At 37.7% G+C, this 26,915-nt stretch overlaps 3 protein-coding genes across 3 annotated transcripts; 1 reads left to right on the forward strand and 2 right to left on the reverse strand.

Moving 5' to 3' along the window:
* Positions 1-1,319: 1,319 nt before the first annotated feature.
* Positions 1,320-3,295, forward strand: LOC145119901 (vacuolar protein-sorting-associated protein 37 homolog 1-like). Its single transcript, XM_079055667.1, has 7 exons — positions 1,320-1,478; positions 1,999-2,106; positions 2,244-2,331; positions 2,459-2,498; positions 2,630-2,676; positions 2,790-2,910; positions 3,036-3,295. The coding sequence occupies exons 1-7, from the start codon at positions 1,462-1,464 to the stop codon at positions 3,197-3,199; spliced, it is 585 nt and encodes a 194-aa protein (XP_078911793.1). The 5' UTR covers positions 1,320-1,461; the 3' UTR covers positions 3,200-3,295.
* Positions 3,296-3,309: 14 nt separating this feature from the next.
* NDHT (Chaperone DnaJ-domain superfamily protein) lies at positions 3,310-4,395 on the reverse strand. The gene is made up of 2 exons (XM_079055666.1): positions 3,957-4,395; positions 3,310-3,868 (listed from the first exon to the last, which is right to left on the reverse strand). The coding sequence occupies exons 1-2, from the start codon at positions 4,298-4,300 to the stop codon at positions 3,448-3,450; spliced, it is 765 nt and encodes a 254-aa protein (XP_078911792.1). The 5' UTR covers positions 4,301-4,395; the 3' UTR covers positions 3,310-3,447.
* Positions 4,396-5,151: 756 nt separating this feature from the next.
* Positions 5,152-6,120, reverse strand: LOC145120626 (Pollen Ole e 1 allergen and extensin family protein). Its single transcript, XM_079056427.1, has 2 exons — positions 5,887-6,120; positions 5,152-5,662 (listed from the first exon to the last, which is right to left on the reverse strand). Exons 1-2 carry the CDS (start codon positions 6,071-6,073, stop codon positions 5,310-5,312), a joined length of 540 nt encoding a protein of 179 aa, XP_078912553.1. The 5' UTR covers positions 6,074-6,120; the 3' UTR covers positions 5,152-5,309.
* Positions 6,121-26,915: the final 20,795 nt, after the last annotated feature.

Consider the following 26,915-nt stretch of genomic DNA (forward strand, 5'->3'; position numbering starts at 1 on the left):
TTCAACAAATAATCAACAATCATCAACGATTCAACAAGGAAAAAGAATCATGAACCAAATATTCAGCAAGAAAAAAGAAAAAAAAAAAGAACAAACGACTTACCTGATGAAGTCGAGTGACCAGACGAGGAAAGAGGGTTCACCGGGGAAGGATGTTGCGACGACGAGAAGACTTCGACGACAGGAGATGAAACCGGAGAAAGCAGGGGAGTCGATGGAAGAACTGAAGAAGACGTGCGACGCTATTTTCTTTAAGAGGCCCGCTTTTTTTTAGGTTTTAGGTACGTAGAGGTGGGAAGAGGTAATACAAGTGATGTCCAAAACGAACAAGTGTAGAGGATTTTATTCTGAAGACTTACGAAAACAAACAATTACAAAATTAAAAGTGTTGCACGTATGCTGCGTCGTACCGCAATAAAAGATCTGAAGAGTTTTTTTTTAAAAAAAAAACAAACAAACACCTAATTGACATAACTACTCCATAGCATGGGATTCCACATAAGACGGATATTTTTTAAATTCTCAAAAAAAAAATTGTTAATTACCTTTATATTACTATTAGGCCTGTCGAAAAAACCTGAAACCTGTTCTACCCATCCAACCCGTTCCGAATTCAGGTAGAATGGGTCGGGTAGAACGGGTAATGGGTATGAACATTCAGGTAATAGGTTAACCCGATAATAGTATAGGTCGGGTTTTAGGTATAAATATTTATTTTCGGGTATACCCGAATTCGTTTTTTAAATAATACCAAATATACAATGCAGTCACGTACGCACACTTCAAATAAAACAAAACCTTCCGTTTTCTTCTTATGAACGACGGCTCGACAGTCGACGCAAACTTGCAAATGGAATACGACGCTGAAGCTGAAGTCCTGAACCGTCATCACAATTCTCAGTTTCTCTCTATCGCACGTAATGGAATTAAAAAAGTACATAACATATTATAATGATTTGTGTTGTTATTATAGATGTACTTGTTAATTGTATGGAGTATTTTCCTATCCAATTCTTTATTAAACCAACCAACATGTAAAAAAAAAGTTATCAATAAGTGTCATTTAAAAAAATTTCGGGTATACCCGATAATTACCTGACCCGACCTCAAACCCAAAAACCCGAAAACCCGAATTACAATATAGGTCGGGTATCGGGTATTATTTTCTTAAGGAAATACCCGTTCTACCTGACCCGTTCTACCCGAAATCCGAAAATTTTATCCGTTTCGACACCCATAATTACTATATTATTATATTATTACTGGACAAAGAGACTCCTTATTTTCCAAATGGGACCCACAAGTGGTCTTCGCTACCGAAGCAAGCAAAGACGGAAAATCATACGGCTTCATGGTATGATATTGTCCGAATAATTGAAAAACAAAAAAAATTCAGAAACTTCAAGGCTTATCTTTGCTCTTATAGATTCTCACTCAAATAAGCCTGTATCCGCTGTAATCATGTTCAAATCCTTCTGGTAATCTTCTTACCCTCGCTTCCCCTCGAATTTAGGGTTTGATTTATCTGATTCTTAGATTACTCTTAACGTTTGTTGAAGCTCTGTATAAAGATTGCGATTTTACTTTTCTTTTAATCGACTGATTTCAAACGATTATTGAGATTTTAGTCATAAACGCATATGCAAAAACCAGAATTTTCGAGAAAAAGAGGCGGAGAAAATAAAAAAATCAAACGATTTTAGAGAACTGGAAGTTGTTTCCGGAATCGATTTAGTACTTCTCACAGTTGATCACATATATATGGATTAGAGCCACATTGAATTAGTTCAAACAACTTTTAATTCCCAAATCCTAGTTCCCTTTTACCAAATTCAAAATCAGCAGACATTTTCAGTCTTGCAACTCCTTAATGTTTTCATTTTACCAATTCAAGTAACAGTTCATTACAAGGAGATCAATTTTTATCACTGTTAACCTCGAAAAGCAACTTATTGTTACCTTTTTTTTTTCACTTCTCTGAGTTTTCGTTCCTTGAAGGGGTTCTGAAGAACAGCATAATGAGCAGGGATATGGAGATAGACCAGTAGTATCCCGCATTCCACCTAATGAAGCTGCTGGGATTGTTGTTCTCTTAAAAGACAAAAGGTTCTCTTTCTTCTTTAATTCATTAACATATCTTACACAATTACTTAAAAGGTTCATAATTTCATGTTAAGATATGCATAATTGATAATGTTGTCAAAGAATTTGCTCCAAATTGATTACAGTTAAAATTCTTGTAGTGCTAGCGAGTTGCAGAAGCTTTTATCCAACAAAGATGCATATCAACAATTTCTACATTCACTTGACATTGTCCAAAATCAGATTCGTGTAAGTCATCATATACAGTTTTAGAGCTTATATTCAACACATAATCAAACATTATTCTTGAATTTTTTTGAGACAAAAGTACTTAAAAAGTCAATTTTTTCTAATTTTTTTCAATGGTTAATATCAGCTGAGGAATGAACTGCGAAATGAAACTATGCAGCTTGCAAGTAAGTTCTTCCATAATCTGTTTAATTCATTATTCGTGTATAAATATAAATAATTACCAATAATACACAGATTTGAATTAATAAAATGTATACTCAACACTCAACATGAACATGCTAATTATTTTATGCAGAACACAACTTGGAAAAAGAACCACACATCAGGGAGCTTCGAAACCAGGTTAGTCTGTTTGGGATGATGGAATGGAATCACAAAAGAACGGAATGGAATCATAAAATAAAATTTAATCAGATAAATATAAAACATTCCTTTTTTTTTTTTTTTATATATAGTGTCAAATAATTCGGGCAACCGAACTGGCAACTGCCCGAGAAAAGCTCAATGAACTAGAAAAGCAGAAGCAAGAAATCCTCAGATTTTACTCTCCCACGTCATTACTTCATCGTCTTCAAGGTAAATAATAATTATTCTCTTTCAATAATAAATTTCATTAAGGCCCTTGTACTTTATGTTTCAATCATCTTTTGCCCCCTTGTAGTTATAAGTTATAACTTATAATAGTGATTGATTATTTGCAGAGTCGATGCATAAGACAGAAGAGAAATCAGAGGCTTTACACCAACAGCTTCTTGATAGAGAGATTGATCTCACTACTTTCACTCACAAGTACAAGAGGCTTCGCAACTTGTACCATAAACGATCTCTCACACATCTTGCAGCTAATACGTCTTTGGTGGGTTGAAGTTGTATGTGTGTGTTTTTATGAACTTGGGTTTACCTATGTTGTGCTTTTTTCTGCTCATTATGCCTTATAATTGTTACATGGTTCGTGTATATATATTGCATTGTACCTTAAGATATAATCATATATTTGTTTCTAACATTAAAATTGTGTTACATGTATTTATCAATTTTCAAACTATACAAATTACTATGTTTGACCTCAATAAGTCAACTATCGGTTTGGTATACAACTATACATAATGACTATTAATAAGGTTCCTTGAAGAAAACCACATAAATAATACAACAAATAGAGATAATAATTACAATAATATCAAAAGTAAGAGCCGATTTAGCCTGATCACTCAGCTCCATGTTCCTTCCTCCAAGCCGATCAACCATGTCTGGTATCGACACAAAATTTTCAATATCTTTCATGTACGGATCTTCCAATTTTACCCTCATCTTCTCGGCTTCACGGCTTGCAGATTCCTGAGCCAAAGTCCAATCGTAGAACCTTCGTTTCTCTGAATCGCTCAATACATCGTAAACTTCTCTTAGTCTCATGAACATTTCAGACGCGGTTTTCAGCGGGAGAGAAGTGGTGTCGGGGTGGTATTCTTTTGATAATCTCCGGTACGCCGCCTTGATTTCTTCCAAGTCGGCTTCTGCTGCCACCCCTAAGAATCTGCCATTGTTGAATTGATTGAAGGTCTTATTACAATTATACGATTGCAGATTGCTTGAGTTGTGTTAGCGAATGGAGAAAGACTTACTGGTAATGAGAATCGGTAGAATTGTTGAGTAATTCGGAGAATTTTTCTCCGAGTAAGTTGTTTGTCTGGTCTTCTTCTGTTGCAGATTCGGTGGCGCTGCCGCCAACCCATCCGTCATCCTCGTTTTCCCAGTGGATTCTGGTATCGATTCCTGGTGGTGCTCTCTGCCTCCCTCCTCCGCCGCCTCCTTCTCCGTCTGCTGCATAAACCCTTAGGACTCTTTTACTGCCTACTCCAGTCGTGGGTTTCCAGCAAAAGACGGTGGTGGATGTGGTGGTGGTGGTGGCGCGTCTTCCTAATAGGAGAGAGAGTTGAGGTGAGGGTATTGCTGTTCTTGCAGCCATATGATTTTGGTGGCTGACAAAGTTGTGACGTTTGGTTTAGAATTTCTCAGTTCAGATGATGTTATTCCTATTTCGTGTGGCTGAAGGGGATTTTTTATTTGACGTTATTTTGAAAATAATGGAATCATAAATTGAAATAAATGAGATTATTTCTAATATTATTTATAGTTTTTTTTTATGTAAGTGTTTGACAAAATTAACCATAAGTTTTTAAAATTTATATAATTACATAATATGATTTATTTAAAAAATTATAATTAAATCAATTTTACAAAATTATATAAATGTTTTGTTTAACTACTATTTGTTGTTGCTTTTTCTATTTAAAGATTTTTGAAAATCTAAATAAATGCTAGAAGCTAATGCTCTTTCATTAAAAGCCTAGTTTATAATCTGTAAAACTGCGTTTATAAAATTAATTAATTAAACTTTCATAGTAAAATTCATAATTATTAATCAATTATTTTAAATAAATTATTAATTAAGAGATATATCAATATTTTAAAGTTATTATAATTTTAAATTTAACATATAATTAAAAAAAGTAAATTTGAATTTTGAAATGATTTGTCTAATATATCTCTATTATACGTGTAGTAACATTAATGAAAAATTATATTAGAGTGACACATAACAAAATAAAATTACAATTATTCTTTTATTAGAATAAGGATAAATGCAAGAACTTACTAAAAGCTGTTTGTCAAACACATATGTAACGAAAGCCACGAATTAATAAGATATCATAGTTTTTAATCAAAATTATATTTAGTAAAATAACTTTCATTTATTTTTTTTATTAATCAATTAAGTTTATAAGATTAAAGTGTATCATCAAACATATTTGGGAATTGGAAGAGGGAAAACTCTTTGTAAGGATCTTTTATAACCAATAATATAAATCCATAACATAAACATGATTTTTTCCTTCTAACTACATATGTCTTTTTCCATTTCAAAATTAAACAAACAAAGGAATTCATTTAATCATAAAAAACATAGAAGTATATTAATAGTTTTTTTCCTTTCCATATGAATTATCATCATCATTGGTATCAGGTTCATCACACATAGGCGTGGTGTAATAAAATGGGCCAAGAACATGTTTGATTGTATCCCTATACACCATAGTCGGGCGCCCAAGATTCACCCCACTCTTGCCTCCAGCAAAATCGGTGGGAATGTTGCAGACAGGGTCAGGCGAAGAGACAAGCCTTGTGAAACAAGATTCGGGTTTTACCTGCTTCCCACGAATATATTTGTTTATGGTAACCACAAACTCACCGGCTTTATCAGTCTGGTCTCTTCCATAATAAATTATTCTTTTTCTATTGTCCATGCATGTTACTGAAACCGTACAACCTATAAAAGAACAAAAAAAAAAAAGTAAGATCAATCAATTAAAACTAATACTTTGTAATGTTAATTAATCATGTATTATGATCATGAAAAACGAGATATCAACATTTATTCCATAACATTTATGTAGCAAACACTTAATTGATGTTTTGAGACGCATATTTGACGATCTTACACGTCAAATATATCTTAAAATAACAGTAGGATATAATTTGTATAACTAATACCTTCAATAGGTTTTTGACCACTAACCCATTCGTTCCACCCCTCGGTGCAATCTTGACATAGCACTTTGCCACCGACCTGAATGACTCCTCCACCACCACCGGTGGCGGCGGCTTCCTCCCAAGATTCTGCTACATTCAACAATGTTAGGGAGGCAATGATCAACAGCATTGACAATACTAGCTTCATATTAATTTCTTTTTGGAAGGGAAATTTTAATTTGGAAAGTAATATAATGGAGATGAATGATATACCTTGCATTTGTGTGCGTATATATACAAAACATGGCATTGACCGATAATTGAAGTACGTGGATGGGAACTACTTGTGACGTGCAGACCATTCTCCTATGGTTGTAATAATTTAACTTTATAATTAAAGTGATCGGATTATTTGGTGGGAAATGAGAATAAAAAAGATTCCAATCTTTTATAAAAATATGTAAACTATTTAAGCGTTCTTGTTTTTTTTAAGAAAAATTGTGTCTAAACTAAACTTTTTATAAAAGATGATTTTCTTTTATGAAGTTTATTCGAGACAAGAATAAATAATAATATCTTATTATTAGTTAATATCATTACCGAATGTCTTATTTGGTAAAGACATTTACGAATGACTATGGCTCATTTGGTAAAGACATTTACTAGTGACTTCACATCAGCGAGGTCCTAAGTTCTAATCTGGTGGACCACACACTTTGGTTCTTAGCATTTCGTATAGGCATTCCCCCTTCCATGTGTCCCCGCAAATTGGGGAAGTCATAGTGGTCGGTCGGGCAACCCATATATGTATATAGTTTGAATATTGATGATACATCCGGTTCTTTAGGAGATCGCTTGCTCGGTATCACCAACTAAGGAGTCCTCATCGGTCCAAATTAAAAGGCTTAAACTTCACCCGAAAAAAAATGGTCAGCCCGGACAATAATACACTATGCTGCCCACATAATCAATAGGGCTTTTAGAGCTTAAATGTGGTATAGAATGAGTGCAAAATATTTTGTAGCTTATGCATGACCGGAAGATAAGTACTTATAGTTTGTAAGCAAGGAACGAGATGGTGGTGGTCAGACCACGACATATACTCTGCAATAGGGATATCAACGAGACCAAACGGAAATGGAAATACCCCCCTCCCTCCCCCTTTGCGGAATTCGAAAACTCAACAGGCGTAAAAATTGCCCCAAAACCTGAAATCATTGTAAAAATACCCTCGTATAGAAACAGAGCCCTATATAGATTTTTGACATCCTTGTGGTGTTGTCCTTGCTATTATCAGGGCCTTAGGCTATCTCCGTTGATGATCTTTTGAGGTTGGCTTACCAAAAAAAAAAAAAAAATGAAATAAACTTGGTGGCCTAGGCTCAGCAAGTGAGTTCACCAAAAGGCTCGAGCATTTTTATTTGTTCACATTGTGATGGTCTTCTTTAGATAGATGTATTTAAATTCATTTTTATATTTAAAACTATTTTAGTTAACAACTATATTTTATCTGTGGTAAAAAAGTCAAATAAAATATCTTGGAATATATAATTTATTTTTCTCTATAAAATAAAACCAATAATTATATAATTTTTTTTATATATTTTTTTAGTATAAAATGAGGCTGGATTGGGTTGTTAACAGGTATAAATAATTGGATTTAGTGTGGTTTATAGATAAAAAATAGAATAATAATAATAATAATAATGGATTGCTCTAAGGTCCAATCAAGGTTTTGGAAGACACGTGTTCATACACCATGTTTTGTGTCTTTTCCCTATGGGCCGTGGCGTCATGCATGCTTGCAAGCACGTCCCAAATGCTTGGGTCTTTGGGTCTTTAGTTCGGTCCAGGAGGGATGATAACTCTATAAAATGTTATTAACCATATCTTTTAGAAATAAATTTAATTAACTCCACATATATTTAAGGAGACATTTTTATATTAACTTGAGGCACAGTTCTCTTTGGTTTGAAATGGGTGTGCACGACCAGAACTAGCATAATGATAGTATAGATGTCCCTATAAAAGATATTTCTTTTTAGAACCAAAATGATTACTTTTACCCAAAAAAAGTTTAGGATAAAAAGAAATTAGGCAAATTCACTTCATCGTTTACTCTTGGTTATCATATGCCTTGACATTTTAAATATTTTTAAATGTTAAAGGACTTGTCCAATTGTGACGTTATTCCGTAGATTGTTTTTTTCTAATGATTATTGTTTTTATAAAAATTTGCAACTTTTATTATAAATGACAATTTTAAATAGTTCAAAGTGTGTTAAGGTGGAGGGAGTCCATCCCTTTCATAGATCTTATACAACCACCGCTTCGAGTATCATTGTTGGATATTCATGATCACATCTCATGTATTGGTCTTGCAATTTTGTTAGGCAATTCATCCGGTTCCAATATGTGTAGTTAATGCTATCAAAAATTCTAATGAATCCATGTCTGGCTTTGTGTGCATTATACAAAAGTTGAGTATCGGTAAAATATTGGTTGTGGCAAATATTCAGTTTTATACAACTGGACAACACCATGGCAGAAGTTTTAAGACTTGCACGTGAATTCTTTCTGACATATTCAAATACTTATCTATCGCTCACGAAGTGTTTTCGTACACTAGTTGTCGTATTGCTCATGTGCATTTTGTAGTACATTGAGACATCTTTGATACATTGTGTCTCGTAATGTTTGTAAGTAGTGGTAATTCATCTCCAGATCGCTAACAATATGCATACACAGGTGTTTTCTCATCTGATACCTTTTGCGGAATTTCTCCTCACCAAACGTTGCATTATTTGCAAAGCAATTTTGAATCAAATGTTGTATAGCCTCTTCAGATCTTTTTGGACCATGATACTCAATCGTCTGGACGTGCTAGAACTTGCATTATTCTGGACAAGTGCTTGTGCGCGCAGTTTGAGATAATGCAGAGCAACGATGAAGATCAATAGGTACATCTTCGACCAGGCACGCCGTATTTCGCACACTCCGGGCATCAGCTAGGCTAGGCTAGGCGCACGTTTGATCCACTAAAGTCTTTGAATGCTTATAGCGGAAATAAGCTTATAGACCCATAAAAATTTGTTCATCCCATCAATATGGGATATTACCAACTTGCAATTATCTTTCATAATTTCTAACGGTTTAACTAGCCCACATCTTCTACCATTTTGCGTTACTGATCGGCCATCGGACAATGCAGCCGTTGTTACCCTTGCTCAACCCGCCACGAAAAATAAACATTTATGGCCATTCTTACATTTACTATTAGGGTTGTGGATTAAAGAAAGAAATGTTCATGGACCGCATAATATCATTTTTTATAGATAACAGATTTCGAAGTTTTTTAAAATATCATAATGGTTTATGTTTGTTCATTATCAGATCAGAAAAACTTTACGATGTAATTTAGTGTTATTTGCAAAATATGATGTATGTCTTTATGTGACAAGTTTTATACTTTTTATTTCATACCAATTTAATAAGTGATAGGTTATATAATTTATGTAAAAGAAATGTTATATTTAATTTTGGCATAATATATAAGAAAGAATGCTTTTGATACTTGTGGAATGTGGATCATGAGGTGGGGACCTTAGTACAACTTAGTTGTTGGACCGGGGCCAAAACCATAACAAATGTCATATATTTAGAAACGAAATAGGTAAAAGAAATTTAGACTTGAAGTGCAAACTTTTGAGTTTTGACACCTAGTGGGACTATAATATCGTCTATTTTTTATAGTTGTTGTCATAAAATATGAAATAAATAGATAGAAACGACATTTTCAAATAAATGGATAATATATTTTGTGTAAGAGAAGAAAAGAAAACATAAATGCTCCACCAAACTAGAATTATCAACGATAAAAATATTAACCAGCATAAAAACTTGTAGAATACTCTAAATTTCAAGTCAAATGCTAAAGCGTATACCCCCCTCAATACCAGTCAAATGCTAAGCATATAAGTAAGTACTACATATAAGGGTGATTTTGTTGATCAACAATCTTTTTCCATTCTTTCGTACTTCAAGAGTTCAAGTTATCAACCCACCAAATTTCATTAATTAATTGATAGAGTGAATTACACAAATAATTTTGGATAATTTGTGGATTTGATCCTTTAACATATTATTTTTAACTCGGACATATTATTTTTAACTCGGACTCGGACATATTATTTTTAACTCGGACGGTTTCTACTTTTTTTTTTTTTTCTTTTTACTTCTCCACCTCTCTGGTCCTGACATCCATAAAAACCTTTTTAACCCTTTATAATTATCTTTTTAATTTATTTAAAGTTTATATTATTATTTAAATAAACAACCTCATCTCGATCCCACACCCTTTCTTTTCCCCTTTCCTCATTTCTTTCTTTTATTTCTGTTTCATGCTACTCCCCCTCCCCACTAGAACACCATTGTTCGTGTCTCCTGCACCACCATAATCCACACCATTGTCAAAGTTGAGACCAAGTCTAAAATCATATCTATCATTAAGCCTTGAAATCAGATATCTTATTTATCATTATATCTTGAAATAGGATATCAGATTCAAACATTGAAACAAAAACAGCTATCAAATCTAAAATCAAAATTGAAACAGAAATCATACATGGAGCAAAACTAGAAACTTGAAACCAGATTTATGTAGATACACTTAAACCGACTAACAAAACTGAAATCAAACACTCATTGTCACAAATTTATGCAAGACGTGAACTTGGACATAGAAATTGATACATATGCTTTGATACTTGAAATACAAAATACATAGGGTGTACTAATAGAAATTGAGACCAGTGGTGGTCAGATTGACAATGGAGGCCGAGGGACGACAGAGACCGGCGTCGATTGCTTGATGACGAAGATCAGATGTGGTAGTTGCTTGACGACAGAGAGTGATTGTAGAGACGATGGATCAGGCGGTGGTCGGGTTGATGGCGTCGTAGTCGTGAGTCATATTTCGTGAAAGTTGTCTTGACGACGGAGCAGGCAGTGATTGTCATGAGTTACAAGCTTGCAACATTATTTAGGTCATAGAGGGGTAGTTTTGGGGTTTCGTTACTGATGAAGTGAGAGGTGCAGAGGGAGAGGAAGGAGATGTAACTCGCCGGTGAAGATAGTGGAGAGAGGAGATTCAAATCGATGGTGAGGTGGGTGAAGGGGGCAATCGGAGTGATAAAGGTGAATGGAAGGGTGCAGATCATAAGGTGCAAAAGTAGGGAAATAAGACTAATCGGTATACATTGCACGAGATGGCGCGTGATCTAGCTGGCCACGACCGTGGTCCGTGCAAACCATGCCGGCCAGTCGTGGTCCAGCGTTTTCGTGGTACACTGTGGCCGGGAAAACGAGGCAGAACGACCAATAGGAAGGAAGTAACCGTTGAACGGCTAAATGTTTGAAAATTTAATTGAATTATTTCAAACAATATTTTTTTACCTATGAATACCATGTTTTAACCCTCATTTCTCACACCATTATTTGCTTTCTCTATACACAATATACACACTTTTGCGGTAGATAAAACCCTTTTGCGGTAGATAAAACCCTCCGTCAATTCCCAACCATGGAATCACCTCAAGGTGGTTATATAAATTTGCTACAAATCGGTTCTCATATCCAACAAACACTACTTTTCCGACAACAATTCCAATCTTTCCCAGCCTTTCAACAACAATTCCACCGATTTTAACAATTCCAGCCACAATCGTCAAAACCACCACCTTCACAATCAAAACCACCTCATTCGTTGGATTTTGTTTCTGAAACACAACTTTCATCACCAGCACCTCAAAAAAAAAAAAAAAAAAAAAAAAAAAAAAAATTACCCTACTACCCAAGAAAAGGTATCATGGACAAAAAAAGGAAGAAGAAAGGCTAGCAGAGGCATGAGTTTCGGCTTCCCAAGACCCAATTGAAGAAGATAATCAAACTTTCAGTTGTTTTTGAAAGAAAGTTTGAAACGTGGTTTATGCATTAACAGGAAGTGAAAGTTAAAATCTCAATCAAATTACCTCAAAGTGGCGCGATATTCAACTAAATTGCACCGAATTTGGAGGAATTTACAACAACCTCCAAAACATATGCAAAAGTGGGTCAAAAAATTCTTATTTCTTCAAGGCAAACTTGGATAAATTTTAAAAAAACAACGTCAACCCGTAAAACTTTTACGTATGTGAAACCGTGACTAAAATTAAAAGACGCTCCAAAATGGAAAGAGCAAACGGAAGGAACTTCACAAACCTTTTCCGGTTGAAAGCATTCAAGAAACTTGGATGCAACTTCCCAACAATCGGACGGGCAAACCTACATCGACATCAACGATGATCCGCTCGATCTTGAATACGAGCAACCTCTTCGCCGACCATTTGGAAGAAATAAAGCAAAAAAGTTGGTTCATCGGCTTCGGGTTCTATTGTTATCGATCATTTTGGAGAGAAATTTGATCGATATGTCCACATTCAAGAAACCAAGTCGGAGATGTTGAGTCGGTGGAGTAAAAAATGATAGAAGCGCAAACGTCATTCCAAGAGGTGCAAACGGCGCTTCAAACAAAAGCCGACATGAAAATTATGAAGATGAAAGTGGACGATCTCGAAGGCAAAGATTTGCAGATTTTTCTCGCGATGAAAGAGTCAGTTCGATCTCAATATAGGAATAGGGGTGGTTTTTTTAGTTATGTTTGTTATTTTTAGGTGTTTTATTTTTATTTTTATTGTTATTGTTATTTTTATTATTTTTATTGTAATTAATGTAATTTTTTAATATAATGTGGTATTTTAACTTAATGAAAAACTAGTATTAAAAAAATTATTTGTTTTTTATGTATTTTTGAATTAAATTTAATTAAAAAAATGAGATGGAGTGGTGTGTTTAGTGGTAAGTATCTCATGGTTAGTGGTAGGGAGTGTGGTGATGATGTGACACCCACCTATATAGTGGTTAGTGGTGGGTATAACGAATGGTCTAACGGGAGTGGGTTTTGGGTCGTAGGACCCATATGAATTATTTTAATAAATATCTTTTTAAATAATAAAAAATCTGAAAATAAAATTCTAAGGGCAAAATTGTAACGCCCGTAGATCCGGGCTAGTCAATTTAGAGACGATAAGCATCAAAAAAATGACTTTTTGATGGAAGTTTATTTAGAATGAATAATCTTAACCAAGTTGAGGTATATGTCACAAGGTTTCCGAAAATATAAAGAATGACGAAATCCGAGTTATAACGGAGAAGTTATGACCTGTCAAAGTTTCGCGACAGAACCGGCACGACACAGCGCGACATAAATAGTGAATTTACGTTAGAGCGATATTTGGCCTTAGAGATCTAAACGAAAGTCGTAGAATACGTTAAACCGAGAGCGTGCATAAAAAGAACGTCTAAATCTAACTTCGTATGAGGAAGTTATGATTTTTCTAAGTTTCGACTTAGCGGTATGCAGCCCAAATCTCGAAATTGAGATCGAGTGATATTTGGCCAAAACAATCGAAACGAGAATCGAAGATCTCATCGTTAGTAGTCCAGCGGTAAAAAGACAGACGGAAATGGACGTCATATGAAGAAGTTATGATTTTATAACGAAGTTTTCCTGTCCCGGACTACTAAAAATAATATAATAAAAAAATTAAGTCAAAATTAGTCAACGAAGTCTAAATGAAAGTTGTAGAGCATAGTCTCACCTACGCGTGGATATAAAGAACGTCGAAAACGGAGCTCGTATACGAAAGTTATGAATTTTTAAAGATCGTGGCACGCATACCAAAGTTTATCCAAAGGGTACGCCCCGCGTAACCTTTGAGTACGCCCAGCGTACTTCGGTGCATGAACCGCCTCGGACTCGAGTGCTCCGATGACGTAAGCGATGACGTTTCCGAAGCATTACGCCCCGCGTACCGAAGCATTACGCCTAGCGTAATGCGAGGTTTCAGCCTCTATAAAAGGGCATGCGAGGGCAGCCGATCCTTTTGCTCAAATTCTCTTCTCTCTCTCCCGTTTTGCATCGTTTTGCGTGCAAATTTTACCCCGAAGCCCCGGTATCATTCCCGAGCCCCGAAGCAAGTTCCGAAGTCCCAAAGATCCCGAGAAGTAAAGTTTCCGAGCCGAAACTCTGCCCGCGAGAAGCCCGGTTTTCAAGAAAAACATCCCGGTTTTATCGGAAAAGTTTATTTTAAGAGACGAGGTGCTGTCCGATCATTGTCTTATCAAGTGAGTGTATAGTCACTTTCTTCTAACACATAAATATGAAGTATTTGCTATGAATTACGTACTATTTGTTAATAAATTATTTGTTTATCTGAGATGGTGTTGAATGCAATGTTTGGTGCAGGTTTTTAAATGAGTTAAACTGTATATGTATTTTATATCTACTAATATGTTGGGTAGAACATGGGTAGATGAGATAGTTGGTATGTGATCAATGATGAGGTAAATGATGAGGTATGTAAGATGATTAAGAATAATATTGGTAGACGCACCAATTAGAGAATGTCATAATACTAGCAGATGCGCTTATAGGATAATCCTGGCAGATGCGCTTAAAGGATAATGTTGGCAGATGCGCCTAATAGTGAATGTCGTAATCCTGGCAGAGGGGCTTAAAGGATAAAGTCACAGATGCGCCTTATGTAGCAATGGATTTTGTGCCAATTCCTTAGGTCAATCCTTAGGAATGAATGAATGAAGGATAATTGATTCTTAGGGTAAAACCTTAAGAAATAAAGAAGATAATGGGGATGGGTAATTGGGTTGATTGTTTGATGATTGAATATAATAATTGTATTATTATGAGTTGAAAACCCTATATGCTCACCAGGCTCCCAAGTCTGACCCACTCAGTTTTCTTTGCATTACAGGTAAAGGCACAAGAGCATAAGTTGGTTGACTTGACGAGAGATTCTGGATTATAGACCAGTAGTTGTAAATAACTGTTGTAAGGTCCATTTTAATCTGTTTATGCTTTTGGTGTGTATCGGAACATGACATCCCAAGATTTTATTATTTAATGAAAAGTACATTCTCTTTGAGAAATGTTTTGATAAAGTTTTATCATATCTTGTTTGGGAACAAATTCTACAACCGTTTTCTTTAAAAGATTACTCTGATTTTATTTAAAAGCATAAATGAAACCGGTCTTTTCTGGCCGTGATTTTAGGGATGTCACAAAAATTGTCTTTTTATGTTTAATAGGGACCAAATACACAACAAAATCAAGTTCAAAATTATCTTTTTCATGTAATTTACTCTTTAATTTAAGCAATTAAGATTAGACAAAGCTGTAAAAAATGGTGTCTATGGTATTCTGTATTTGGTTTAAACCACAACTTTTTTGGATTGGTGGTCATTTTAAGCTAGTTTGTTTGTGGTTATGGTCCCTCAGAAAACTGAAAAGACTAAAGTGTTATTCTAATACATTTTTATATTTTTACCATTTAATTTAATGTTTTATTAATAATAAATATGAGGTCACCTCTCTCTCCCTCCCTCCCTCTCCCTCTCCCTCTCTCCCACTCACATGAAAGAATAATTTCTTCTGTTTATAAACACAAATATGTGGAAACACCAACCATTTCCTCAGTTTTTTGTCGAACTATCAATTACAGTTTATAAATACACATATCAATTGAATCAAAGGTAATCTAAATGTTGTGGAGATAAATTTGTTACTATATATTTACATTTAAACGAATCAATAGATGGGTTTGATAGAATTGAAGTTACCCGCTTGATCAAATCTTGATTTTCAAGCTGCAATGGGTTTTTTCTAGGTGATGGCTTTGAATGGGTGTGTTCCAACGAATAAAAAATACCAAGGATAATCCACAAACTCTACAACCATAAATTAAAAACACACACCCATATATCAAAACCCATTTAAACCCATAAGTCATATAAATCAAACCGAGATAGTGGATGGAGATGGTTGAACATGTCGTTTTAGTGGTGGTGTAGAAGAGAGAAAGATCGAGAAATATGGTAGATGGTAGAAAGAGAGCGTGAGAGTGTGAGAAAGGTAGAGAAAGAGAAATATGGTAGTGGTGGTGTAGAAGAGAGAAAGATTGAGAAATATGGTTGATGGTTGAACATGTCGTTTTATTGGCTCTGTTTTTTGCAAGGTTATTAACTAGATGCCGTCTTGGGGGAGCCTCTGCCAGTTGTGGACTCTTACAGTTATACTGAGTCTCCAGTTCACGTCTTCGTTTTTGGGGCAGTTACATATCCTTGCTGTTCTGGCTCTGGCGGTTCCGTGGTTGTGTTTCCGGTCGAGCTCCATGACTTCGCGCGTGTGTTCCCTGGTTTCCTCCTTGTCCATGCTCTGTGCCTTTGCTACACGAAGACATGTGGGTATGCTCAATGTTACATAGCCTCGCTTGGCATTCGTGGTGATAATCCTCGACGTTTCAGGAGTGATGACAGTGTTGATATCGCCCCCCCCCCCCCCCCCCCGGGGGTTGTTCATTTGAGGTTGGCATCTTTTCCTCCTGCCTTGTGTGTGGGTATTTTCTTTTTTGTGCTTGACTGCGTGGGTGGTGACTATTGTTGTTTGTCGCTTTCTTGGGATATGCGCGGTAGCCTCAGCGGCGATCGCCTGGAGTGGTTTTGCTCGTGAGTTTAGAGTTGTTATTGTTGCTAAGTCATTGGTTATTCTAAACTTTACTATACCATGTATTATTGATGAGAAAGCCTATAGTTGGAAGAGGGAGGAGGGAAGGCCGCCCTAGGATCATATCGTCTTCTGACTTGTGTTTAACTACCGAGAACTCGATTATCCTTGTTACCCTTTCCTTTCCATCGTGGTTGAGTAGTGTCAATGGGAGGTTTATGGTCCTGAGTGGCCATAATTTCGGCCCTGTGAAGCCAACGAGCGGGGCTCGGGTTGGGGGCTTTAGGCTCCTCTTCCAGGATGGTGGGAGTCGTTCGAAACAGTGCTCGTAGAGGACGTCGATGCTGCTACCTCCGTCGACCAGGACTCGTCATATCCGATGTTGTTGGACGAGGGCGAGGATTAGGATTGGGTCCACGGGGTCCCAGTCGGGGGCTCGCGGGTCTTTCAGTGAGAAGCTTATGTTGAGGGTATCTTCGGGTGAGCCGTCGACGCTGTTGGCTAGCGCCCGACGTCCGACTTTGTGCTCGGGCCCTACAATTGTGAAGATTTCCTCGTTTTTGATTGGTTGCTTGTTTGCTTCCTTCCAAGCTTTCCCGCCTTTCTGATCAATTTCGAACTTTGATCGTAAAGTCTTTGCGATTTCCGTTAAGTATCCACTCAATTACTTGTCTTCTACTTCCCTTTTGAGGATCACACACTCTCCAGTGTCGTGGATTTTGCTCTTGTGGTATTCACAGTATTTGTTTTTCTCTTTTTCCGTCCGCTAAGGGTTTTTTCTACTACGTGTACTTCCATCTTATGGCTCATGGGCTCGTCTTTGACGAACGGACAGAATCTTCAAGATAAGTGTCTCAAGTGTTTGTTGTGTTTTTCATGGCTTCCTTCGTTGCGCTCCTTGTGGCTATAGCGGTAGTGGGAGCCGACTGATTCTTGTTTGAGGTAGGCATTCGATATAGCTTTTAGATTGGCTTGTTTGCGTTCTTTTCCCTCAATTAGCATGAGGTATTTTTTGACCCTATATTTGAGCTCGTCCCTAGATTTTGGTATTGTTCCTTGAATTTTTCTCGATAAAGGGCCTGAGAGTAGCCCCTAGGCGAAGGAGCCCGTGACTAGGAATTCCTCGTGATTAGGAACACTTAAGGTCACGAGGGTAAACCAGTCATAATATGCTCAGGTGGATTCTCCCTCTTTTTATTTGCATGCCATGATAGAGTTGGCATCTCCAATTGACCCGACTCGCCGAGTTGGGTCGTCAACTCGTCGAGTCCCTACCTCTTCAACTGTCCTCCTCCACGTTCCTACTCGTCGAGTTTAGCGATGACTCGACGAGTTCTCCTTCTAACACAACCTTAGATGAACCTTCATCCGACTCGCCGAGCGGTATGAACACTCGTCGAGCCCGTCTTCATCCTAAGAACACGTCCTGTCCTCGACTCGCCGAGTTGTATGAACAACTCGTCGAGTTCATCTTCAAGGGTTGGGAGATTGCCTTGGACTCGCCGAGTCTGTTCTAGCACTCGTCGAGTCCCATGAACTCCAGGTCTAAAATGAAGTCCAATGCGTTGGGTCACTCTTTATGTCCTGCTACAACCCTACTAACACCCAACTGAGTTCTTTTGACCCTCAACAGATATGGGACTCAAAGCCTTGGACTCGTCGAGTCCCAAGAACGGACTCGCCGAGTTGGTCACGTCCACACCCTAAATCCTCGATTTCTGATGTACAACTCATGACCAAAAGATAGATCTAGGCTCCAACAATCGTTCTAGCACGTAAAGTTACAAACTTTACGTGCATGCATGGGACTTTGAGTCCAAAAGGTCCAAAAACAAGCTCTTGGGTTGCATGCAGTCTTCCTTGGGTGGAAAAGCACCCACTTTCTGCCTTGTGACCCCTCAAAGGACCTAGATCCGAAGCCTTGTCCCCAACCATGCTTACATTCATGGTTGACTACCTAAAATGGCTTATAAAAGCCCTAAATCTCCACAAAATGGGATCTAGCAAATGAACAAGCAAGTTAGCAACTTTATACCTTCTGAGGACTAAAAATGAAGCACAAACTCGAACCCCTCTGGTCTCCTCTTGTTTCCTCAAGCTCTTCTCCTTCCTTCTTAAGACCACCAACACCAAAATCCACCAAAATGACTTAGATTGCTTCAACAACGGCTAGGGTTTTCTATAGAGTGTTTCTGGGAGCATAAGGGACGATGGAGGCTGTATAAGGTTGTTTAAATAGGGTGCAAACCCTCAGTTTAGGGTTTTGTCCAGACAGAGTCTACTCGTCGAGTCCGGGACTCGACTCGACGAGTCCATCACTTAAATCCCACGTCTCATCCCGCTTCTACTCGGCGAGTTGGGCCTTCAACTCGCCGAGTCCCAGGCCAAAAATGCAAAATTACTAAAATAAAATACATACCAGGAAGCGGGTGCTACAAATCTCCCCCACTTATTTTAGGCTTCGTCCTCGAAGTCTGCTGCTCGATCATGGCATCAAAACCCCCAAGTCTTTCTGGAAGCCCAACACCGGTGGAAGTTATGGACTGGATCTCCGAGATGGAGACAATGTTTGAGAGTTGCGAGTGTAGCAACAAACAGAAGACCGCTCTCGCGATCCCTCTGTTAAAGTCTGGAGTACTGAGCTGGTGGAAGCTACTAGCTAACACGATGCCCAAGGGAGAAGCATGCAAGATGTCTTGGGAAGATTTCCTAGTGCAATTAAAGATGCAGTACTACTCTGAGCAGGATCTTCTAGAGATCAACAATGAATTCCAGAATCTGAAGAAGGGGAGGATGAGTGTCACCAAGTATGCTGTAAGTTTTACGGAGAAGATGAAGCTCGTTCCTTATCTAGTTCCAACTGAGCTCTCCAAGGTCAACAAGTTTGCCCACGGATTACCAGCGGACTTTGGTCCAATAGTCAAGCAAGCAACCACTCTGAAAGCCGCCATCTGGGCTGCTAAGAATGTGGAGACCCAGATAAGAGAGAAGGGTCTGGAGAGAGCTAAATTTAGCGAGAAAAGGAAGCATGAAGGATCTTCAAGGTCCAACAAGGAGAGAAAATTCCCGAAGTCTGGAGGGGGAGGAGGTGAAGCAAGATGGTGTAAGAAGTACAAGAAGAAGCACTTCGGAAGATGCGATGGAGAAGTGACGTGCTATAAGTGTGGTAGGGCCGGTCACTATTCCATAGATTGTACCTTCGACAACAAGAAGTGCTACGAATGTGGAAATGATGGGCATATTTCGAAGAACTGTCCAAAGAAGAATGAAGCTGCAAGGCAAAATGCGCCACTAAAGCCAAAAGCAAGAGCATTCCAAATGATCCTTGACGAAGTAGATGGCAATGTCGGGAATCAGGAGTGAGGATGGATATCCGAGGATCAAGTTATAAAGAAGCCATGCGGATAGTATCAGGAGGTGTAGCCTATTAGAGGCATAATATAGGTTGAACTTGAACACCTATGTTATCGTTTCAAGGTATAATATAAAACCTTCGTTTTGTTATCTGATGTGTCAATTTGCTATGTGATTTTTTTATGGTTAATTGGAAAACTGCGAGACAATACTTGGGACGAGTATGAGTAGGTGTGAAAGGTAGTAGATGCATATACTACCGGAAGCACAGGACTTACGCTTGGATCAGGGAAAGTCACAAGGTTACCGAGAAGCTAGTAGTTGATTCTGTTTTGTTCATGTATGTCATTACCATTGTTTCGGTAATGACTAAGAAGATGATTGTTATTCCGACCCTAGTGTTCATATCAAATCGAGTCCGACTATGATGAGTATGTTACGAGGTTCAGAGAACCAAGTTCGATGTAGCATCTGACTTAAGCCGGAAGATTGAAATGAAAGATAATCAAAGCGATCAGTACAGGTATCACGACAGTTGCTTGTAGCTAGAAATGCTACCTTTTAAGATGTGATAAGAACATGAAGGAAGGTATAGTCTGTTCCGGAATTTGACTCTAAAAGACCTGAGTCTAAGCATTGCAACATACGATGAGAGGTCATTAGAACATGACCAATCGGTCTATTATGATAATCGAAGGAAGAAACTGTTGGATTAGGTGTCTAAGCCCATAACTATAATTGGTATGTACTTGAATTGATAGCAGCACAGTCCTTTTGGGTTGCCCTCAACCTAGCAACTGGACAAGGAAATTATGAAAGGAGAGATATTAATTTATAAGATTAATAAATTAATATATATATATAAATGATTTATTAATATGTTAATGGATTAATATATTAATTAGAAATCATTATGTTTAATTAATTGTTAGCCAGAAATTAATCAGAATTGATTTTGGGGTTAAAAGAATTAATTATAAGGTGCAGGGACTAGTTTGCAATTATCTAATAGTTGAGTGGAAGGCTCTAGAACCCCCTTGGAAGAGGGTGGACGAAATCTTTAGGGGAAACCCTAATAATTTCGTCCATAGGGGCTTGGATAAGGCCCTTGGGTTTGCTTAGGCCCTAAGCAAAGGATAACTAGGGTTTCCCTTAAACCCTAGATCCCTCAGCTATATAAGGAGCCTCCTGGTTCATGTTTTTGGTCACTCTTTCTTTTGAAGAAACCCTAAGGCCGAGATTTTGCATACTCCCTCTCCCCTCTCTCTTCTACTTTCCTTCTTGCTAGTCATTGGGTGTGATTCCATTAGAGGCATTACACTTGTGGTGCTGAAGCTTCCAAGAAGATCAAGATCAAGATCAAGGGAATATCAATTGTTTGCTATAACAATTGAAAGGTATGTAAACCCTAAACCCTAGTTTACTATTTTCGATAATAGCCTCTCTCCTCTAGGGTTCTTGTATTGCAATTCAAAGTTGTATGTTCAATAGTTAAAACATAGATCCAAAGTAGGTTGCATGTGAACTTAGGAATTGTTTTTCTAGTTTATTTGTTTTACCTAAAACCCATCAGTGGTATCAGAGCCATTGTTGTTTTTAAATTGAATTGCTACAATTGTTGAATTGCAAATTAGGGTTTACAGCTATTAAACCCTAAAGGCCAAATTTTCGATTTCTAGGGTTTTGGATCAAAGGGTTTTTTCGAAAACCCTAGCCTCCAAAGAACCCTAATCGAAATTAGGGTTAGGGTTTTGAAAACCCTAGCCTCCTCCCTTGTAAATTTCGAAATTTGCTTAGAAGTTTTAGGGTTTCTTGTTTTGGATAATTGTTACTTAATTAGATTAATTGGATAATTATCCTTACCCTATTTTTCGAAATTTAGAGGGATAATGATTAGGATTAAATTAATGGATTAATTTAATTAGATAATCCTTACAAGATTTAATAATTTGATTAATAGTTAATTAAAAGATAAATATTAAATCTAGTTAATTGGTTTATTTAAATTTAAATTTAATAGCTTAAATTTCGAAATTTATAAACCCTTGAAGTTTTAAAATGTTTTAAAACACACCTTATATATATATATTATAATTAAAAGTTTAATATTATATATGTATAAGAACATGGTCAGTCAAATCGCTAGTATGCCTCATTCACGAAGCTAATCTATAAGGGGGGTATAAGGAAACTGCCTATAAAATGGTAGTTGAATGGGTGTCCACTCTCACCCACCGCTTCCTTGATTAGTGGAGGGTCGTTAGCAGAACGGATTTGATAGGACAACTACTTCTCATTAAAAGTATAATGATATTAAAGAAAGTACTAGAACATTATTTTCAAAATCCCAACTCTAGTTACTTTAGGAAAAATGTGAAAAATATGCTAATCCATGAAATTGCACATTATGCTTTATTGGTCGTTAGTGGAGCGTGTGTGGTTAACCAGCACACTAAAAGGCACTAATAAAGAGTAGTAATGGGTATCTCATAATTGTCATTTTGATGGAGCGTGTGTGGTTTACCAGCACATCAATAGTTAATGATAAAGACAATGAGGTTACCAAGCACATTTGCATGGTTATTCACATCTTGTTTGTGATCCTCGGCATCCCAGTCACAAATAGAAGAGCATAATCTGAGATCAAAACATGCCATTGAATAGTTTCAATGTATCTCAAAAGAATTAGGAATTTCACTTCGGTTGTTTCGTTTAATGGTGGAATTGGTGAATCGTCATTCACCTACCTTTATGAAATTTACACTTGGATCTCGGCATCCCATTTCTAAGTTGTGAATCTTCATAGTTGGATCCTAACCTTGATATTATATCTTTGGGTTATTTTATTAAGGTATCTTGAAATCTAACTAAAACTTTCTTTCTTTTCAGATGTCTACTCATGGAAACACTTCTACTTCATCCTCCTCCAACCAAAACTTCTCTTTGCTCAATATATGCTCCAAAGTCGTTATGGATGGCTCAAACTATAACGATTGGATGCGCAACATCAAGATGGCTCTTCGTTTCGAGAACAAAGAATATGTTCTTGAAAAGGAGCTCAAAGAGCTTGATGAGAATGAAGCTACTCCTGAAGATCTTGCTGCCTACAAGAAACATTACGATGATGCTACCAAAGTGGCATGCATCATGGTGGCAACTATGTCCCCAGAACTGCAGAGGTACTATGAGGACTACTGGCCTTTCGAGATGAACAAGGACCTTATGGAAAAGTACCATAAGCGAGCTCGTCAAGAAAAGTTCGAAGTAGTCAAGTCACTCATGGCTTGCAAGATGAAGGATGGGGAGTCGGTAGTGTCACATGTGCAAAGAATGCAACGCTACATAGAGCGTTTGGTCAAGCTCAATATTCACTTTGATGAGGAATTGGCCATTGACATGGTCTTGAACTCACTTCCTGAATGTTATGGTCAGTTTATTCTAACTTACCATTTGAACAATACTGAGCAGACCTTGGCCCAATTGCACAACTTGTTGCAGACAGCTGAGGCAGGGATGAAGGGTAAAAGTATACCCTCCACACCTACGAGTGCCCCTGTTTTGGCTATTGGACAGGGAAAGGGGAAAAAGAGGAAAGGTCCTCCCAAGCAAAACTGGAAGAGCAAGGCTCAAGCTGGGTCATCTAGTAATGGCCCAAAGGCTAAGCCCAATGGTTCCACTCCCCATGTTTCTGATCCAAAAGAGGCAGTTTGCTTTTACTGCAACCAAAAGGGGCATTGGAAGAGATCTTGCCCACAATATCTGCAAGATATCAAGGATGGCAAAGTGAAGCCATCTTCGGCAGGTATTTACACTATTTCTGCTAATAACTCATTATCTTCTCGTTCATGGGTCCTTGATACAGGATGTGGTTTTCATATCTGTTCTGATTTGCAGGGTCTAAAGGAAAGTGAGGAGATAGAGCGAGGAAGGATAAACCTGATCATGGGAAACAGAAAGTCTTCACCAGTAACCAAGATCGGAGTTTATCAGCTTCTGCTTAGTAATGATGTTAGATTAGATTTAATAAATTGTTGCTATTCGTCTGAGATGACGAGAAACATTATTTCATTTCATGCATTGTTCAGACAAGGTTTTACATATTCTTTTAATGATTTGAATGGTTCAATTTCTGTTTATAAGAATGGTGTTTTTATGTTTGAAGCTTTGCCTTGTAATGGTGTGTATGAAACAGTGACTTGTGTTGATAGCCTAGGAAATAGTGTACTTAATATTGACTTGTCTAATAGTGTAGACAAGGCATGCTTGTGGCATTGTCGTCTTGGACACATTAACAAGAAACGCATAGCCCAACTCCAAAAGGATGGAGTGTTGGAATCATTTGACCTAAAGTCAGATGATATGTATGAATCTTGTCTTTTGGGAAAGATGACAAAATCACCATTCACAGGGTCTTGTGAAAGAGGTGAAGGTCTGTTGGATCTCATACACACAGATGTGTGTGGGCCCTTCAGATCAACTACAAGAGATGCTAATCGATTCTATGTGACTTTCACTGACGATTATAGCAGATATGGATATATCTACTTGATCAAGCATAAGTCAGAAACTTTTGAAAAGTTCAAAGAGTTTAAGCATGAAGTCAAAAATCAATTGGGCAGAAAGATAAAGATACTTAGATCCGATAGAGGCGGGGAGTATCTTAGTATCGAGTTCAACGACTATCTGAAAGAATGTGGGATAGTCTCACAATTGACTCCTCCTAGGACACCACAATTAAATGGTGTAGCTGAGAGGCGCAATCGAACCTTGTTAGACATGGTTCGTTCTATGATGAGTCGGGCTTCGCTTCCTATTCACTTCTGGGGGTATGCCTTAGAGACAGCCGCCCACATCCTCAATCTTGTCCCTACAAAGAAGGTTGCCAAAACACCTCATGAAATGTGGACAGGGAAAGTTCCCTCGTTAGCACATATTAAAGTCTGGGGTTGTGAAGCTTTCGTAAGACGAGAGACTCACGACAAGCTAGCAGCTAGAAGTGAGAAATGTGTTTTCATTGGTTACCCAAAGCAGTCCTTTGGATATTTGTTCTACAGGCCTAGTGAGAACGTGGTCTTTGTAGCACGAAGAGGAGTCTTTCTTGAAAGAGAGCTCATATTCAAAGAGGACAGTGGGAGCACTATTGACCTTGAAGAAATTCAAGAGTCAGCCAATGAAGGAACCTTAGATGACACTAGCACTCAACCAGAGGAAACAGTTCCTGTTGAACCAATTGATAACTCATTACCTCTTAGAAGATCCACTAGGGTGAGTGTGCCACCTGAGTTGTATGGTTTTCATATTACTTCAGATGGTGACACATTCATAAGTGACAGAACACTGGTAAACTTAGATGAACCAGTCACTTATAAGGAAGCAATGGCAGGCCCAGAGGCTTCCAAGTGGAAAGAGGCAATGGACAGCGAGATTAAGTCCATGTATGACAACCAAGTTTGGAATTTGGTTGATAGTGCACCAGGTCGCAAGACAGTTGGGTGCAAATGGATCTTCAAGAAGAAGACAGACATGGATGGGAATGTGCACACATTCAAAGCTCGACTGGTTGCAAAAGGTTTCACTCAAACCCCAGGGGTTGACTATGATGAGACCTTCTCACCAGTAGCTAAGATTAAATCTATTAGGATATTGCTCGCCATAGCTGCCTTCCATGATTATGAAATCTGGCAGATGGATGTCAAAACTGCTTTCCTTAATGGGAAGTTGGCTGAAGATGTTTACATGAGTCAGCCAGAGGGTTTTGTTGATGCAAAGTTCCCCAATAGAGTGTGCAAGCTTGAGAAATCCATTTATGGATTGAAACAAGCATCTCGCAGTTGGAATCTTTGCTTCCATGAGAAAGTCAAAGAGTTTGGTTTCTCTAGAAGTGAAGATGAGTTCTGTGTGTATATCAAGGCTAGTGGGAGTATAGTAACTTTTCTGGTGTTGTATGTCGATGACATATTACTCATTGGTAACGATGTTCCAACCTTGAAAGAAGTTAAGTCTTGGCTTGGAAAGTGTTTTGCCATGAAAGACCTTGGAGAAGCTGCCTATATTCTTGGGATTAGAATATTGAGAGATAGAAAGAAGAGACTAATTGGACTTAGTCAGAGCACATACTTGGATAAGGTACTAAAGAGGTTTAGTATGGAAAACTCCAAGAAGGGAGAGCTACCTATCCAGAGCAATACCAAATTGAGTAAGACTCAATGCCCGAGTACAGATGTTGAAATAGATGACATGAGTCGTGTACCTTATGCTTCCGCTGTCGGATCGATCATGTACGCTATGACATGTACTCGCCCTGATGTGGCATTTGCTTTGAGCATGGTCAGTCGCTATCAGGGAAACCCAGGTAGAGCTCATTGGGTAGCAGTTAAGAATATACTCAAGTATTTGCGAAGGACAAAGGACTGGGTCCTTGTGCTTGGTGGCAGTGATACTTTGAGAGTAGATGGTTACAGTGATGCCAGCTTTCAGACGGATAGAGATAACTTCCGTTCTCAGTCAGGCTGGGTGTTTTTACTGAATGGAGGAGCAGTTACTTGGAAGAGTTCCAAGCAAAATACGGTGGCTGATTCTACTTGTGAATCAGAGTACATAGCAGCAAGTGAAGCGTCGAAAGAAGCAGCTTGGTTGAGGAACTTCATCGGGGATCTCGGAGTTGTTCCAACCATCCAGGAGCCTATGGAACTGTTCTGCGATAATGAAGGAGCGGTTGCCTTGACAAAGGAACCGAGAGATCATGGTAAGACCAGACATATCGACAGAAAGTACCATTTCATCAGACATAGAGTAGAAGAAGGCCATCTTATAGTAAAGAGGGTGTCATCTGAAGATAACCCAGCAGATCCTCTCACAAAGGGTCTGAGTAGGGCTAAGCATATTCAGCATGCTCGGAGCATAGGACTGAAAGATGATATTAGTTTTAGTAGTTAGATTAGTTTTTGAAACTTGTAACAAAGTAAATGTAATTGATTTTTGGTGATTAAATAATAAAGTATTATTTATAAGTTTGGCTACTACCTTTTGTCGATTGTTTATTATTGTGTTTCATTTTTGCATGTTTTACTTCCTGAAT

This window comes from Lactuca virosa, chromosome 6 (genome assembly GCF_052849685.1).
Source record: "Lactuca virosa cultivar CGN04683 chromosome 6, Lactuca_virosa_CGN04683_v6, whole genome shotgun sequence".
Lineage (NCBI taxonomy): Eukaryota > Viridiplantae > Streptophyta > Magnoliopsida > Asterales > Asteraceae > Lactuca > Lactuca virosa.